This window comes from Triturus cristatus, chromosome 1_2 (assembly GCF_964204655.1).
Source record: "Triturus cristatus chromosome 1_2, aTriCri1.1, whole genome shotgun sequence".
Taxonomy (NCBI): Eukaryota; Metazoa; Chordata; class Amphibia; order Caudata; family Salamandridae; genus Triturus; species Triturus cristatus.
In genome coordinates, this window is record NC_140580.1 from 76,339,331 (window position 1) to 76,357,576 (window position 18,246).

The following is an 18,246-nucleotide window of genomic DNA, read 5'->3' on the forward strand; positions in this document are numbered from 1 at the left end:
CCTTCGCTTGGATCAAGGAACAACTCAGCACTGTCAAGGCCTTGAAGCCATTTGTACAGGGGGTCCAGTGTACTTGGACTGTTGATGCTAGCAGTTATGGACTGGGCGCTGTGTTGACACAGATTGTAGACCAAAAGGAACATACTGTAGGGTTTGCATCCAGAGTTTTAAGAGAAGCAGAGACTCACTATTCAGTCATTGAGAAGGAGCTTCTAGCGTGTTGGTGGGGCATTGAAAAATTTAAAAATTATTTGTGGGGACAAAAATGTATTCTTCAAACAGACCACAAACCATTAGTTGCGATTTTAGGATGCACCAACAGCCGCGGGGCCACTCCCCGCATCGCACGATTAGCTTCCAAACTCTTACAATTCAACTTTGACATTGTATACATTTCTGGGGGGAAAAATGTAAGAGCGGATGCTCTGTCACGTTTACCTGCTATCACCAGTCAGGACTCACAAGGGATTGATGAATGTTGTTCTGATGAAAAGGAGGATTATATTATAGCTAGTGTTGAACTTAATAGTGTTTGTTCTATTGATCAGCAGAAATGGAGAGAGGCGTTGGCTGGTGATGAAGTTTCAAAAAAACTTATGAAATATATTTCCCAAGGGTGGCCCAGGGAAAGGAATGTGGATGTTACTTTGCAACCCTATGTCAAGGTGTGTGATGAATTTTCGATTGAGGATGGTCTAATTTTCAGGTTAGAAAAACTTGTTCCACCGGTGGACATCAGATCCACTCTTCTGACCAAAGCTCATGACGGGCACTTAGGGGCCACATTAACTAAGCGCAGAGTAAGAGAATACTTCTGGTGGCCTAAAATGGATAGAGATATTGAAGAAATGGTGCAGGACTGCACTGTTTGTTCCTCTAGTGACAAAAGTCTTCACACTAGTTGTCCCCCTCTCCAACCCATTCCCCTCCCGGGTGGACCGTGGGAAAAACTTGGCATAGATGTCCTAGGACCCTTTCACAGTTTGCCCCAACAATGCAGATTTGCTATTGTTATGGTGGACTATTACACAAAGTGGCCCGAGGCCAAGTTTGTCTCTAAGGTTGATTCCCAAGAAATCATCGACTTTTTAAGGGAAATATTTATGAGAGAGGGGTTTCCCCAAACCTTAATATCAGACAACGGAGTACAATTTGTATCATCTGAAGTACAAGAGTTTCTTAGAGAATCTGCCATTACTCATCACCGTAGTTCTCTCTATCATCCCCAAACTAACGGCTTGGTGGAGAGGCTCAATAGAGTCATAGGTGATTGTGTCAAGTGGGCTCTTGCCCACCACAAAGGTGTTCCCCAAAGTGTCAGGACAATGTTGTGGTTTTATAGAACCACTCCTCATTCTTCCACTGGTGTGTCCCCCTTTGAACTACTGAGAGGTAGGAAACCATGTACCGAGTTTAGACCGGTTTGGATGTCCAAATGGAATAAATCCAATACTACTCCCCAAGAAATGGATGAGAAAGTGAGGTCCAAGTCTGCTGAGGTCCAGGTCAAACAAAAAGAGTACTTTGATGAAAGGAAGCGCGTTAAGGTCAGAGAATTTGCGGTGGGAGACAGGGTCAGAATTAAGAAACCAGGTTTTGTAAGAAAAGGAGAAGCTAAGTATGGGGAAATTGTGGTAGTGGATAAAGTGTGTGGTAATGCTGTTCGAGTCAATGGTAAAGACTGGTGGAATAGTAACAAGGTGGCGAAAGTTAAAAATGTGCTCAGTGATGTCAAGTGGTCCAGGTTGAAAAGTGAGGTCTCTCATAGGATCTCTCAAGGTAAACTTGATGTTCAGAGCTCATCTCCCAGTCACGCCGCTGTCAGGAAGAGTACCAGAACAGTTAACATTCCTGTTAGATACCGCCAATGATTTTCTGTGTTTCTTTTAGCCACTGTAGTTTTCTCCTGCGCTCTTTCTTTCTTTCTCTCTCTCTTTCTTTCTCTCTCTCTCTCTCTTGCTCTCTCTCTCTCTCTCTCTCTTGCTCTCCTCTTTGCTACTCTCTCTTTCTCTCTGCTCTCTAAGAAAAGGAGATATGTAGTGGTTTACCTGCCTCGCGCTCTGGCAGCGCGAGGCGGACATTCCGCGTCTCGCGCTTCCAGCGATGACATAGTGATTTTGACAGTTGGGAACTACAGTTGTATGGTGATTATGTCAACTGTTATTCATTCGTGCCCGTGGGAGTTGACGAATAAAGACGTGTTGTTTCACGCTTCAGTCTCCGTCACATCATTACACACTGTTGTTGTTTTTTAATCACCTATCTCTCAGGCTAAAGTGGGAGCAGTGGTAACTCCTTCAGTAAGGTGGGGGAAATAAGTGTGGCAGTCAGTGGCTTCAGGCTCTCACTTTGAAGTGTTTTAATCCCCTAGTTTTTTCAATGCACTGTGACTCGGTTTAAAGGTTGGGCAGTTGTATTGTCTGCTATAAAGGGGGGACTTAATTTTTCAGTTGCCATTTGCCACTTACTGTGAAGAGTAGGTAGTCAATCCTTGGTCTTTTAATATCGATGTTTGCTCAGTCTAAAGTGTAGGTCAACGGTATCTAGTGAGTACCATTGAGTTGGGTAACAATAAACATCTGTTATTCAGCGCCAGGACACCTACGGGTAATCGTGCGCTTTACAAATACACCTGTTATGTTTTGTTATCTACGCCACTACGGTGGGGAGATAATTAAGAGTGTTGCTGGGGGTCTACTGTGCAGTAAATAGGAGCGCGTTAAGTGACGTATGATTAGTAGTGGTGGGGTAACAAACTGGTAGGGCTCCGTGCAGCGAAACCGGCTTTTTATTTGTGCGTTCACAGCCCCAGCGCACATTACGGGGAGGACAAGACGGTGCCAGGATCAAAGAAATCACTGGTGGTCATTGGAGGAACACGCTTGGGCGGCACCGGCTAGCCAGCATCTCATCGCTTCTGGGAGCCACAGAGGGTTTGAGCGGGCGGCTCACCTGAGCCTACTGGGTTAGCCAGTAGGTCATGGCTCTGGTTGCGTGGGTGCAAGTGTTGGCTGGTGGCTGCTGCTGCTAAAAGGTATGGGGTGACACAGTCACCTATCTGGGGCTACGGTTACGTGTGCAGGCAGGTCCCATATAATTTTCACATCGGTTCGCCGTGGCCCCTCCGGTTCGGCGGCACGAGAAGCGATCGCGCACGGACGTCTTGTTGGAGGCTTTAATGCAGCAAGTCCAGGTCATGGGGCAGACCCTCAACAGGTTGCAAGATAAGGTAGAGGGTCCGGAGGTGCCAGAAGGGAGGGGTAGGCGGCCTATTGTCCCACCAAGAAACTACTCTCTGCCACCGCCAAAGAGGAACAGGCGCAAGCCATGTGGGGGAGGGGCAGGGGTGACACCAAGAAAGGAGCCTGCACCCACGCCAAACCCTCAGGGTGAGGGGGCGTAGGTGACGCAGACACGCCGGGCCCCTCGGGCGAGAGGGGCCCAAGTGGTGCAGTGCCTGCGGGACCCATTGTTGTCCCCGCTCTCCCCCCGGGGGACGGGACTGGGGGAGCCACGCCGGCGCAGCCTGACATAGCCGCCAACCTGGCGGTAGTCCTACTTTGGCTGGAGATGGTTGGGAACTGGTCTCACGCCGCAGGGGCGACATCCGGCGGGGGGGGGGGGGATGCCATTGAAAGGGCAAAGAAATTGATGGCTGAGCTAGGAAAGGGGAGGCCAAGCGAGGTGCCGGCAATACCGGCAGGGGGTGCAACACCCGTTGCCACAGCACCGGTCCCCGGTGGCGAAGGTGTCCGGGAAATAATCAGCGACGCGAAGAACACAGACGCGGGCAAGACGGCTGATGCGGGAGCACCAGCAGGTACGAGGGCAACACCACCTCCACTAGGTTTGGGAGAAATGCGCTCCGGGAGGGAACAGTTGGGGCGGCATTTGTTGAAAGAGACTAAGGAAAGGATCTGGAAGGGGAATAACGTTAGCATGTTATTCCTCTTGATTGATGAGGCAGACAGAGAAGAGGCTAAAAAGAACAAGGAATGGACACACTACAAAGAATGGTCCAATATAGTCCTGAAATACAGAGTAGAGGAGAATTTAGCCAATTGGATACAGGGTTTCACTATATTCATGGCCGCCATGTTAGAGCGTTTCCCAGAGGTTGGATTTGAGATGGCATGTTATCAGAATAGGATCACCGTCACCCATGCTACACAAGGTGGCGATGGGTGGAAAGAGTATGACAAGGAGTTTAGGAGGGTAAAAGCACAGGATCCAACTCTAAGATGGAGCCAGACAGACATGTTTATTCATCTGAGACATTTGGAACAGGGAACAGCTGATAATGGGCGGGGGCAGGTACCTGATGCTGTTCGGTCCCAGCCCTTTAAAACAGGCCCCACCAGTAACACGGGGGGATCACGGGGAAGGCAGGGAGCACTGGTAAAAAAGGCGTCTGTTTTGACTTTAACAAAAGAACTTGCAGTAGAGTGCCAGGCACATGTAGGTTCAAGCATTCCTGTGGTTACTGTGGTAATGCATCCCATCCCGAGTCCAGGTGTCACAAAAAGTCCAGGGGCAAAGGGGGAAAGAAACAAGAATAGCAATGTTCTGCTAGGAAAGGCTAGATCTCCTGTTAACGTTAGCGCTATGATACCTTGGTTAGAGTCTTACAATTGCCCCGAAGCAGCCAGGACGATCAGGGAGGGGTTTGTTGAAGGTTTCAGGATACCAGCCCAGGGCTACAACGGGGTGGCGCACTGCCGGAACCAGCTGTCAGTTAGGTCCAATGTAGACAGAGCATCAGCAAAAATCCTTAAGGAAGTGAGCCTGGGTAGGGTGGCGGGGCCTTTTGATGACGTCCCAATGAAGGTTTTTGTGTGTTCCCCTCTAGGGGTAGTACCTAAGAAAGCGCCAGGCGAATTCAGACTGATTCACAATCTTTCTGCACCAAGGGGCAGTTCAGTGAACGATGCCATCTGACACACTTTGTAGTGTGAAATATGCATCTTTCGACCAAGCGGTGGACATGCTTAGGTCATTAGGTCAGGGTGCTTTGCTGGCGAAGGCCGACATTGAGTCTGCATTTAGATTGCTACCGGTCCACCCTGCAGATTTTCACTTACTAGGTTTCCAGTTTCAGGGGAAGTATTATGTCGACAAATGTATGCTAATGGGTTGCTCAGTGTCCTGAGCCTACTTTGAGAAGTTTAGCTCATTTTTGGAATGGGAATTCAGGAGGGAGTCAGGGCATCAATGGGTGCTACATTACCTGGATGATTTTCTGTTTCTGGGGGGTAATGACTTGGCCAGATTAGCCAGGAGGGTACTGGTGGAAGAGCTGCTCACAGAAGTAGGGTGGCTAGCGAAGCAGTGTCCTCACTCGACCATAGCTTGGTCACACATGATCCCCAGGTTCCAGTGGAGGGGGGGCGAGTCAGTTAGTGCGTTGAACTATGCGGTAAAGCGGATCAACAACAAATTTGATAAATTGTTCAGAACCCCTAAATTAAGGTCCATTGGACACAGATACATCAAGGGGGAACAGTTTTTTCTGCAGAACGGGGTGCACCTCTCACATAAAGGGAATCAGGCTTTCATGCAGGACATCCTAGCTTGGGTGGAGAGTATGAGGTGCAGTACATGACCTTTCTAGTAAGTGAGGGGGAGACCAGGTAGTCGGCCAACTGCGCTGGCCTGTGGCGGTAAAGTCATGATTGGGAAGCATAGTCTTCGGTCCTTAGCGGTCAGCACCATTTAACTCCAGGGTTAGTGACAGCTGGTAAGTAGGCTGTCGGGGTGCTGGGGCCGGGGGAGTCATCCTTCCCAGTGGGCCTGGGGCCACCCCGCACGCGCATGCATATCAAGGCGCCATTATGCAGAAGTCTGCAACCCCCTGTAATGGAGTTTAAGGCACAGGGCGTAGGGGGGGCCCGGGGGAAAATATCCATCCGATAAGCTGTACCCCCTGCGCATCCTTATTAATTTGCTAGAACACTGGGACCGGGGGCGCTGCCAGTCAATGACTTTGCCGTAGGCTCTAGAAGGGACACGCAGAAAGTAAATACATGCATTGATAGATTTACTGTAGGAGTGTCTTATGTATTAGACTGTGTTAAGGTTAGCCCTGAATAGCTGTGTATCTAATGTATCTGTACTTTCTGCGTAAAGTTCTGTATATAATGTTTTTTACAAATTGTTTGTTATTTTTAATAAATACGGCCGGGGGGGTTACACCCCCCTAATCCAAAAAATTATATCATTTTGGTGTGGTGTCCATTAGTGTGTTACGCTGGGGGAGGGGGGGGGTGGGGGGGGGGGTGAGGTGCCCTTCCCAACCCCAGGGTAAGTAGTTGGTGTAGGGGACATAGGTGAGTACCAGACCATATGGAGAAGGCTAGGTACAGAATGGACCGTGCCGCCATTATGGCGGTCACACTGTCCCCGGCAAGGCGGGGGAGGCCGCGTCAGCAAAGGACGTGGCGCTTCCTCCCCCCGCATTATCCAATAGGTGAGGCGATCTCGGGTGAGCCGGAAACACTTTGTGCTTCCGGCTCAAGACGTTTAGCCTGCGCACAGGCTGACCGGTCTGATCCGGTCAGCCTGGGGGCACCCTACTTAAAAGGGGGCTGTGGGGAGCAGAACAGTCTCTTGTTCTTGCTTCCCACAGGAACATACACCGGGCCGGCGGCGGGCCCGTAATCGCTTTTCTTTCCCACCCACCATCCCCTAAGGCAAGTATTATTGGAAGGTTGTTTGTAGGTTGTGTGTCATGGTTTAACTATCCTTTTGTTCCCCTTTTTTCCGAATTTATTCGCAGGTAACAAAGTGATTGTTTGTAATTGATTTTGTATTAGCGTATGAATTAAAGCAGGAGTTTGAATTTCTCTTTCAGTTAGATATTGTCGTATTTAGGGTGTCTCTGGTCAGGCGGTAAGGTCATGATTGGGAAGCATAGTCTTCGGTCCTTAGCGGTCAGCACCATTTAACTCCAGGGGTAGTGACAGCTGGTAAGTAGGCTGTCGAGGGTGCGGGGGCCGGGGGAGTCATCCTTCCCAGTGGGCCTAGGGCCACCCCCGCACGCGCATGCGCATGAAGGTGCCATTATGCAGAAGTCTGCAGCCCCCTGTAATGGAGTTTAAGGCACAGGGCGTAGGGGGGGCCCGGGGGAAAATATCCGTCCGATAAGCTGTACCCCCTGCGCATCCTTATTAATTTGCTAGAACACTGGGACCGGTGGGCGCTGCCAGTCAATGACTTTGCCGTAGGCTCTAGAAGGGACACGCAGAAAGTAAATACATGCATTGATAGATTTACGGTAGGAGTGTCTTATGTATTAGACTGTGTTAAGGTTAGCCCTGAATAGCTGTCTATCTAATGTATCTGTGCTTTCTGCGGAAAGTTCTGTATATAATGCTTTTTACAAATTGTTTATTATTTTTAATAAATACGGCCGGGGGGTGGTTACACCCCCCTAATCCCAAAAATTATATCATTTTGGTGTGGTGTCCATTAATGTGTTCGGCTGGGAGGGGCAAGGGGGGAGGGAGTGAGGTGCCCTTCCCAACCCCAGGGTATGTAGTTAGTGTAGGGGACTTAGGTGAGATGCCAGACCATATTAGTGTGTGTGGGCGGGGTCTTGGGTGGGGACAGACAGTGAGCAGGGAGAGAAGCAGCATATAGAAACTGTGGGAGAAACAGTGATCCTCACCGTAAGTGAGGGTGAAGGACTGCACCGAAAGAACAACTGGGAAAACAGTGAGGAAGTAAAGCAAAGCGCTAGGAAAACTAGGAGGCAAATGCGGGCAGACCGGCCACGCAATGAAGATTCATTCCATAAAAAAGAGGAGGGTACCTGCAATTCCCTGTAGAGTATGAATATTTTACAATATCTTACCAAAGGCTAGTCAGTTAAGAATGAGCTACAGTTGTGTTGGTAGGGTATGCATTTTCGATACCGGCGAGCCTTGGGAAATAGCTGTGCTGTGTTTTGTGAAAGAATGCCAATCCCCTCACTGGAGAGAACGGTCTGAGGTACAAGGAGTCTGCGTGCACTATTAAATAACGTAAAATCAACTACCGCAGTCTCAGCCTGGAGACCAGTACCCCAAACATCTCATGGTTAGTGTTGGAAACAAACATACGGCCTGCATGTCTTGTATACCCCAGGAACAGCTTGGAAGTGGAGCGGCCATCATTCAGCTCAGTGGGATACACACAAGACTATGAGAATAATGTAAGCAAACGAATTACCCAATTTGCTAGGCTCAGGCTGTTATGCAGTAAGTTGGTAGGACTAACTGGTGAAGGTCACTCTTTCATGAGGTAGGAGGAAGTAAACGTCACTACTTGGGAGGGAGGGTGCAAAAAAAGGAAAGAGAAGAAGTAAAGTTACCGTTTTTATGTTATTTGGTAGATTCCCAACATAAATTCGATGGGTGGTCCGTTTCAGTTCTGTTAAAAAAAAAAAGATCACATGAAAACCTTATAAGCTGCTTAAAAAAACCTTTCCACAGAGAATCTTAGATGTAAAAAGTATAATACAAATTGCTCACTCTGGTGCAAATTTCCAAGAGGTTCCATTTCTTCAGGCTTCCAGGCCTGCTTTTGTCCAAGTACAAAGAAATGCCCCAAGCAGAGATGTTCAAAGTGGTAAGCATTGGTAAACTTTGCACACCCACAGCCCTCAGTGCTTTTACCTTCTAGAATCTAGGGGTCAATGACAACAAAAGGCAACAAGCATTGAAAAGCCATTAGGTGTTCTTTATTTAAATATGTTGCACAGCAGCACAGGCTGTGCAACTTGCCTTAAAGTAAATAAAAACAAAACGCTATGGCGCGGCCAGACTGACTGTGTCATAAGGCTTTTTTCTACTGTGGAACATCTCTAAAAACATTTACAAAGTCTAATAGCTCTGTGAGAGTGGGAGGGGGGAGTAGGGTGGGTCAGGCAAACAACACAAGGGGTGTGGGTGGAAGACAAGGAACGGGGGAGGGAGGGCACAAAGAAAAAGGACGGCTGGATGAGGAGGGTGGCAAGCAACACGAAAGGGGTGAGGAAGGGAGGTTTGGACAAGGTCACGAATGGCGGGAGCGAGTCAAGAGAAGCCCGGATGGGGGACAACAGACGGACTGCAGGCACATGCACTCTTAGAGTAAAAAAAAAAAAAAGTACCTCAGGAAGCGGGCGACTAGTGGAAGGATCCTGCACACAGACAGGAAACTATAGTTAGCCCATGCTACACTGCAGGCGCAGAAACTCAAAGCATAGGAGGAAGCAGGGAGCTGCTGACCAATAAGAAGCAAGAAAACAAGAGCAACGTGTAAGTCAATCAACTGTAAGAAATAGGTAGGCTCTAAGTCCCCTTTAGGTTTTTAGCCCACAAGAAGGACAGCACAAGTGCTGCCTGCAGGTGAAACCTAAAATGGCCTGCTGACTGCTGGAAATACGTACCCAGAGACATTTTTACGGCCTGTGAAAAGTGGGCTCTGGCCCAGGGCCCCAGCCTTTCAGGGGACCCCTGATAGAGCTTGAAGCCTTTAACAAGGCCTCTGCCCTTCAGAACATTACTAGATACCATTCTCGAGCTCATACAACTGCTTCAAATGACCTTCACAAAGGTCTGGGGGTGCGGCATCAACAAAAAAATGCACATATGCACTATTGCTATTCTAATGAATTGCCCTTTTTCTTTTCTATAGGATGCCAATGTTGGTATATACTGATGAATCAATATTGCAACTTAACAAATGTCTTGGTTACTGTGGAGCACTAGTGAAGACCACCTAAAATATTTAGGTACTAGCAGTCACTGGGTATGTGAAGTGCATTTCAACCAAATTCCTAGCAAACTGTTTTATGAGATCTACTATATTTGTGTGGCAGTCAAATGATCAACGCCTTATACTATGGGCTCCGGTAGGAAGAAGCAAAATGCAAACCAAGAGAGAGAGAGCGAGTGCTCACGCATACACACATACACACATACACACACACATGCACAAACACACAGAACCTCTTTCAGAGGGTCACGGTGCAATCAGGAGTTACTGGGCCCAACCATGGTTTTAACCCTTTTACTCATGAGTTCCTGGGGCCTGATCTACTATGGGCTATGAGCAACATGACCAAGTACTACCCCTTCAGCTCTTGGTCAGTGGTAGGGGGGGGGGGTTGAGCTGCCCTAAGCACAAGACTCAAAACAGGCTCAGCAACCCCAACAAATGACTGTCTAGCCAGATCCTTGCTTTAATGGAAAAAGTAGCATTTATATATGAACACAAAGTGAAATACACACACAACACATAATATATACAGTTGTTCTAAGGCCTGCACTCTAGTGATGTCCAGATAAGAACCTGAATCCCACGTCCCTGTCTAAAGATTATGGCTATTCCCCATTTATGTGAGGCAACATTCAGGCTAAGCCCGCTAGTGAGTAAAATTCTCTTTCTTCACCACTGCCCCCACCTGGCATACAGGGGTTGCAAACAGAGGCACACAGGGCAACGGCCTCTCCGATTCACAAGGCTGTACTAGTTAGGGTCTTCTGTTCTCAGCGGCCCAACAGGTGCTGGTGCTGCAGGGTACAAGGCATGTGGTTGTGTTTATCCCGGGTGAAGTCCCCTCACCCAGCAGGGAGACTAGTAGATGATGGTCACCAGTCCCGGTCACAGCTGGCAGAAATCTGAGCTTCTCCACTCGAAAGTAATTCTTTTTATGTCTGTCTTAGAGAGAGCTGTAGCTGTTTTGCCACAAATATCATACAAAACTGCATTTGTGCTCTAAGTAAACGTGCTTTCACTGTTTTTGTGTGTGTTTTTTTTTAACTTTATCATTTTCTGACATGTACAAATCAATGCCATTTCCACAGTTGTTCCTTCACAATCATGTTAATTACTCACACGTTTAGTAACATTTTGTCATGCTCTACACAAAACACGTGACAGAGCAACACAAAATTATACAGTGGATGACTAGGACCTATTAGTCTGACTATGACACAGCTTCCCAGAGTGCGGATGTATCCATCCCCAGAAAACACCTGAAAACATATAAACAATATAGTCTAACCACTAACCTTTCAACCCACGCTAGTTGGAACTATGCCGTCGGGAGTCTGACTAGGGGCAACAGGCTCCAGGTTCTTTAAATATGTCTTGATAGGATCCCAGATGTCTTTCGGCCGAGACTTCGGTGGGAGCAGTGTGTCATACAGTTCGCAGTTTGTGTTGCAAGATGTGAGGCTAGCAAGCCATGCACCCGTTGTAGGAAGCAATTTGCAACCCCATCTAAGAAGCTATCTCGCACTTAGCCAAAAGCAACGCCAGCGCGATAAATTTGCGTAGCTTCTTGGGCATATAAGAGAGATATGCCAGGAGTGCGACCTACGGGGAGGGATCTATTTCCAACAGAGTCATCTGGGATATTAGTTAAAAAATGGCAACCCAGAATTCTGCAATCCTGGGGCAAGTCCATGTCAAATGGGTAAAGTCGGCATAAGGGCTACCACACTTTTGGCAATTGTGAGGCCGGGACGGGTCAATAGCGTGTATTTTAGCCGGCATCATATACGCTCTCCATAGGTATTTAAAATGTATCAGCTTATGCCTGCTGTTAAGGGCGATTTCCCTAATCTGCGAACAACAGAAAGCCCACTGGTTGTCAAGAACAGGATGACCCAGGTCACGCTCCCCGGCCATTCGAATCTTAGTAGCGTGGCTCGGGATCAGAGCCTTGCTAGCCTTGTATAACCTAGAAATCAATTGATTCCCATCAGTGCTAGATATTAAAAGGGATAGAGGCTCGAAGGACTGAGGTTTAAGTGGGTATTCAGATATTTTTGCATGCAAAGCTCTGCGCACCCTGTTGAAAATAAACGGATCCATAAAAGTCAATTCGGCTCTCCCACCCCTCCAGCACTATCGAATACATGTCCGTCTGGGAACAGGTCACCAAACTTTATCATGGAATGAGATTTAAGCACTCGCAAAACTAATTTCTCTTCCGTGATAGGGAGCCTTGGGTTGCGTGCTATGGGGATTTCGGAAAAGTATAGGGATCCGCTTCCCGTCACTCGCGACAGTTTACGCCATGCCCAGCTCGAGGTGGACACTGTCTGAATGTCTCTAGGGTCGCGACGAAACCAATGGGGTAAAATGGCATGCAGCGTAGTCGGAGCACCAGGTCTGATTCAGGCTTACTGTAGGGAAAACGCGCAGCAGGATGGTACCATGAATGGGCAAAACTACTCTGTGCCACTAGGTAATACATTCTGAAGTCTGGGGTCTCCAGCCCCCCTCTTTCATATGGCAAAGTCATGGTCTCCCATCGAATCCTAGGTCTTTTGCAACCCCAGGCGAGTCTGATGAGCTGTGATCGAAGGGTCTTAAAAAAGCTGTCTGGGAGCAGAATGGGAATGTTATGGAACATGTATAAAAACTTCGGGAGAACTAACATCTTCATAAGTGCAATTCTGCCGGACATAGAAAGTGGGAGCCTTATCCACCTTTCCACCTGGGCCTAAAGATTATGTGTAGCTGAACCGTAGTTTAGTCTCACCATCTGGTCTGCATCGCTATGGATCTGGATACCCAAATACCTGACCGAGTCATGACACCATTTCAACGGGAATTCGCATTCCCATTCAGTAGTGCCCATCGTTAAAGTGAGCAGCTCGGACTTACTCTAGTTTACAACCAGTCCTGAATATCTACTCAAGCGAAGAATCTCCCTAATAAGTGGTTTCAGATTATCTTGCGGTCGGTGGACATACAACACAATGTCGTCAGCATAGAGCGAGATGAGGAGAGGGCCTGTATTGAACTGGATACTCTATGGAGTTGTTTCTCTTGAAAGTGGCGGACCAGTGGGTCAAGAGCCAGTTTAAAAAGTAAAGGGGATAACAACAAGTAACTCTGGAGCTAACCGTTGCCAGATATGGGATTCCTGGCAATATGCCACAGCAACCTTGATCATTCAACATGAGGTAACTCCCGTTAGAAAGTTGGCCAAACGTTGGATTAATCACAGCAGCTGGTGTACCCTGCAGGTGGCAGGACAAGTTTGCCACAGAACCATTACAAGCCCCATGTAAAGAAATGTCCTGACATATGAGTGATCCGCTCAGTGCATTTTCACAGTGTGTACCGCTTAGAAACACTTCATGACCCCTCGCCCAACATCTGTATTCGTAAGGTAAAACCCAGGATGTCTTAATGTATTCTTTACCCAACCTTTCATATTTGCCTTCTTTGCATTTGTTTGAGACAATACTGAAAATGAAAAGTAGTGACAGGCAGAGTTATTTTGCCATGGATAAGCCATTCTGTAGCTGTTTTTTATGCTACCGTAAATGGTAATTTTTCCAGTTTTTCAATGCTCAGCACTGTATATTTTGCTCCTCTTTGCGCCAGTTCGGCCTGTTTATCCGTAAGATTGTATTCTGAAAACAGAGATGACGTGTTGATAAAACGCCAAGGCACATAGCCTGCACGCAAGGATTGCAGCGTCCAGCCTAATAACATAATAGAACATAACTGAGATTGGCCATGTTGTTTGAAAGTTTTTAGGGCTGGCGTCGTTTCAGGCTCACTTGGATCCTCAGAAAACCAATCAAAGTTAATGAAGTAGCCAGAAGCAGTCCAGTCAATTGTTGGAATTGCATCAGGATTCGTCGAAATCGCTGGAACCAGTTGATCACGTGTTACGTTTGTGTAGACCGGTATATCTGGATGAACTGTTACTTGAGTTTCAATAGGGATGAGTTCCATAGCATTGTTGCTTAGTCCTTCATCTCTTACTGCTGAATTCTCGATGGTTAGGAGTCTTTCAGTCTGAACCGCTTGGATAGTAGCGAGAGGAGTGCGTCTGCGACTAGGTCGGAGTCCACGAGGCCTACTATTTAGTATCGGCCACATAGTGTGGTTTGATGAGGTCGATTGACGCAAATCTTTTCTCCTTTTTTAGAGCAAGGGGCGGCAGAAGTACTGTTCTTGTTCCGTGGATGGCAAAGACAGGTACTGGATGTCTGTAAGAAGGTCCAAATTCCTTCTTGTCCGCAATCTTCTCTCTGACCAGATCCTCAACTTTTGGGATCCAGACAGGCCTTGCTGGGACTGCCGTTTTTTCCCCAGTGGTGGTTGGCTTCAGGAACACTTTGCTTTCATTTAGATCCTGTAAAAGAGCCAAACGATCTTTGATATCAAAGGGTTTATTTTCCACCACTGTGCCTTTACATTCGAGATCAGGAACCCACATTCTTGTCCCAAATAGGACCTCATATGGAGTGAAACCCCCTAGAGAACTTCTTGTCAAATTATTTAATGAGTGTTGGACCCCATAAAAATGTTTGACCCACCCATCACCCGAACCTAATACTCTAGCTGTTGTAGACTGCTTTATGTCCCGGTTTTTCCTTTCCACAAAAGAATTTCCCTCAGGATGAAACGGAGAGGAGTACCGCAATGCTACGCCCAAATTGGCCATGGCTTCTTTGTAAGCCCGAGAGCTAAACGCAGGGCCCTGGTCAGAATGTAGTGTGCCAATTGCGTATGTGCCGATAAAGACTCGCAAATCTTTTATAACAGTTCGAGCGTCAGCCGAGCGCTGAGGCCACATCCATAGGAACCTTGAGTTAGTGTTTGTGGGAATGCATTTGTCATAACGGACGCCTGCGCGTAGATAGTCTAATGCTGTCTAACAATGGTGTCTGTACTGGGCAGGCTACTTCGTAGTCTGGTGTCTGATGGCGTTCTGCATTACGCTGTCTATTGCAGTCTCTGCAGTCATTGATGAAGATGTGAATCAGTGTATTCATTCCAGGCCACCAGTACATCTCTTTTAATGTTTTAGAGATCCCCTGATGTGACAGACCCTCCCCTAGATGTGCTTCATAAATCAAAGCTGCTCTACGTTCCATGTTTGGAATTACCCTATCCCCCACTCCAGGGATTCGAGCAAAAGGAATGTTGTTCGCATCAATTACATAAGAGTACTTGAGTGGAAATTTCTTAGGTAACGCTGCACCACTGCCTTTGCTTGAAGCATTGACAGCCAACAATATCTCATGGTCTATTCTCGTTTTTGAACGAGTGATCGCAGCTACGGAAGCCGTCTGAACAGCCCCCTTTGCGGCTTCATTAGCCAATGAATTCCCTGCAACGTGAACGCCATCACGTTGATGACTCTGCGTGTGTATCACGTGAGCTTTTGGTAGTTCGTTTCTCAACTGAACTACTTGTTCCCAAAGCGTTTTATGCTTTATTGTGCCACCTTTTGCATCTTTAAATCCCTTTTGAAGCCAATTCAGTAAATAATCATTATATGACTGGACATAGTAAAAGGAATTGCACACTATAAGTGTGGGGAATTTGCGATCAGTATTTTCAAGTGCCAGTTTGAATGCTTGTAGTTCAGCTCGCTGAGCTGTACAATCTCCTAGAGATTGAGTTTTAGTGACCATTGGTCGGAAGTTACCATCGCACATGCGACCTTTAACGATTGCGCACGCTGCACTGTAAGCTTGCTTACTCCCTGTGGTGGGTTGTGCTGATCCGTCAGTATAAATTATAAATTCGTACTGGTCGAGAGGCAACATTTCAGTGGGCAGAAGACATTCATGTTCATATTGCAGGAACGCTTGTGTTTTTAAATCAGGATCAAAAACATATTCAACATCTGTTGCAGCAAGAGAATTAACCCATTGTATCCATCTAGGATGTAAAGCTTTTGCATTTGGAATGCTCCCTTTTGTGACCGCCTCTAAGGCTGGTACTGGAGTCGCGACTATGATGCGTTTCCCCTGAGCTAGTGCGCTTTCTTTTGCTACGGCAACAATAAACAGTGATTCAACAGATAAATCATGTGGGGGGGACTGTTCAAAAAGGGATCAATCATATAGCACAAGGAAGAACAAGGGAGACCAAGAAGGATGGAAAGGTTGTTATTTTTGCATATAGAAGCACAGAGATACAACTAAATTGCAGTAACCATAACAACCAAAGGTGCACTGGAAGTGTAATAGTGAATCAACGGCGCAGTGACACATGTGGTGAAAAGACAACGTGAAGCGGTGCAAACAATAAGGAGATTGGAAAAGGTCAACAAAAATATTTTACATTCACAAACATAATTTCATCATTTGTGATTGACCATTTAGTATGCCGCAATTGGCGTTGTGGGGTCGACGGCGTTTCGACCTCTCTAACTTGAGGTCATCATCAGGACGATGGTTACATAAATCAATAAGAGTGCTCTGGTGTCAGTCAATGAGGGTGGGGGAAAGGGGACGTCAGAAGGTGGATCCGACACTTCTGGTAACCTAGGGCTGGTCAGGCTTGAAAGGCGGTGGTCAATTTGAGGTCCAACATCCGGGGGAACGAGCGTGCGTGCGGGAGGAGGGCAGCGCTCGGAAGAAAAACGGGTTCGCGGGGTGGGGTTAAGTCCAATACAATTCCAATCGTAAGAAATACGAGCGTCAGGATTAGTCCAGAAAGCTAGGGAAGCCAGTAATCGTCTTTTGCTACAGCGGTTTGAACTGCTGTCAGTATTTTTTTCTGTTGAAGTGAAGCGCTTTTCTGCTTGTGTATACAAATGTGATTTGTATGCTATTGGTATTTTTTCACCCTCATTAAATGTTAAATAGGTGAAACCACATTGACCCGAATTTATTCAGATCACTAAATTGCGTTTATTTACAAGTGTTTGTAAGTTATTTGTTGCTAACATGTTAGCTTGGAGTGAACGCAGGATGTCTATGTGTTCCTGTGTTCAATGTTTTGTTGAAAAATCAGGTTTGATAAATTTGTATAGAGTTTTAACCCTTTCTGCGTAATTTAGAATGTAAGTTCTTCCAAAATTTAGGAAACCCAAGATGGATTGTACTTTTTTTCAGCGTGGTTGGAGCAGCACACACTTTTCTAAAAATGTAGTTGCCAGGCTCTTGCCTTCACTTGAAAGCTCATATCCTAGGAAAAGGACATTGAAATGGGCAATTCTGGATTTTTTTAAGTTGAATTTATAGCCCTCAGAGGCGAAGCCCAGTATAATGGTATTCACCCTGTTCAAGTGCCTATCTAGGTCATCGTCTGTCAGATAGATGTCATCGACATATGACAATGCCTCGTTATCATAAATTTGTAGTAACTCTGGTACTCTTGCTGAGAATAACCCCGGGCTGTTTTTTAACCCTGGTGGGAGTCTACCAAATTGACGCTGGGTCCCCATTATTGAGAAAGCTGTTAAGTACCTGCCTTCAGAAGCTATGTTTTGACAAAAGAAACCATTTGAAATGTCCAATGTGGTTTGATATTTTTTACTCACAATGTTATTAATTAATGCTGTACTATGTGCATTTTGCACTGCAAATGTTTTGGAACAAGTGTTCAAATGTCAGTAATCCAAAACTAGACGATATGTATTGTCTGGTTTGGATACAGGAAACAAAGGATTCTTCATTGAGGAGGTGCATGTTTCAATCACCCCTTGGTATTCAAGTTGATCTAAGATCTCCCTAACCTGTTTTTTATCGTCTTGCTTAACTGGGTACTGCCTTTGTGCAGTTGGTTGATTTTTTTAACTGGATTTTGTGGTGAGGTGAGTCCTCATCCCATCCTACACGGTTCTTGTATAATGCGGGGGACTGGGCCAGTGCCCATTTCCTGGCATAAGTATATTTTAGGTGAATTGGAATATGGTTGGAGAAGGCTGGCATAATGATGTCCTCGCCATGTGGGCACTCCCTAACAAATTTTGGTGGCCAGTCCTGTTCTGCTAGAAGTATATCATGACCCCTTGAAAGTTTCTCCCAAAAGAGTGCTTTCACTTTTCTTGGTATGTCTCCCTCCATTTGGGGTGTTATTTCATATAACTTTTGTGGAGTACTAACCCTGGTGTCTACAGTCTCTACTGTGATGTACTCATTCCACTATCTCCAGAAGTTCCTTCAGGTTCTGGCGAGCTATTGTTACTTCTGCTGTACTGTCCAGCATTGTCTGAGCCAATTCTCCGTTCTTGAGCTGTGTTCTCAGTATTCTCGGCATGTCTGATCTTCAGACCTGCTACCTTCTTTTTTTGTGAATTGAGGTTTTGTTTTATTTTTCTGAACTTGTTGATCGTGTTTGGACTTCAAGCGTTCTTCTTTGTTATCTGACCGTCCTCTTCTTTCTGATGCCTGTGACGATATCTGAAAGGTACGAGAGGAACGTGTATCAGTATCTTGATACCTGTCAGGTTTTCTTAAAGTATCCCTATTCCTGAGGTTATACCTCCTTTCAGAGGGCTCCTTTTGA

General features: G+C 46.5%; 1 protein-coding gene across 1 annotated transcript in view; it reads right to left on the reverse strand.

Moving 5' to 3' along the window:
* The window catches only part of LOC146866833 (uncharacterized), a 409,043-nt gene that overhangs the window by 167,811 nt on the left and 222,986 nt on the right, over positions 1-18,246 (reverse strand). Inside the window, exon 5 of the mRNA XM_085617773.1 lies at positions 8,351-8,409. Coding sequence (XP_085473899.1) covers positions 8,351-8,409 — 59 coding nt within the window. The remainder of the gene's footprint in view (positions 1-8,350; positions 8,410-18,246) is intronic.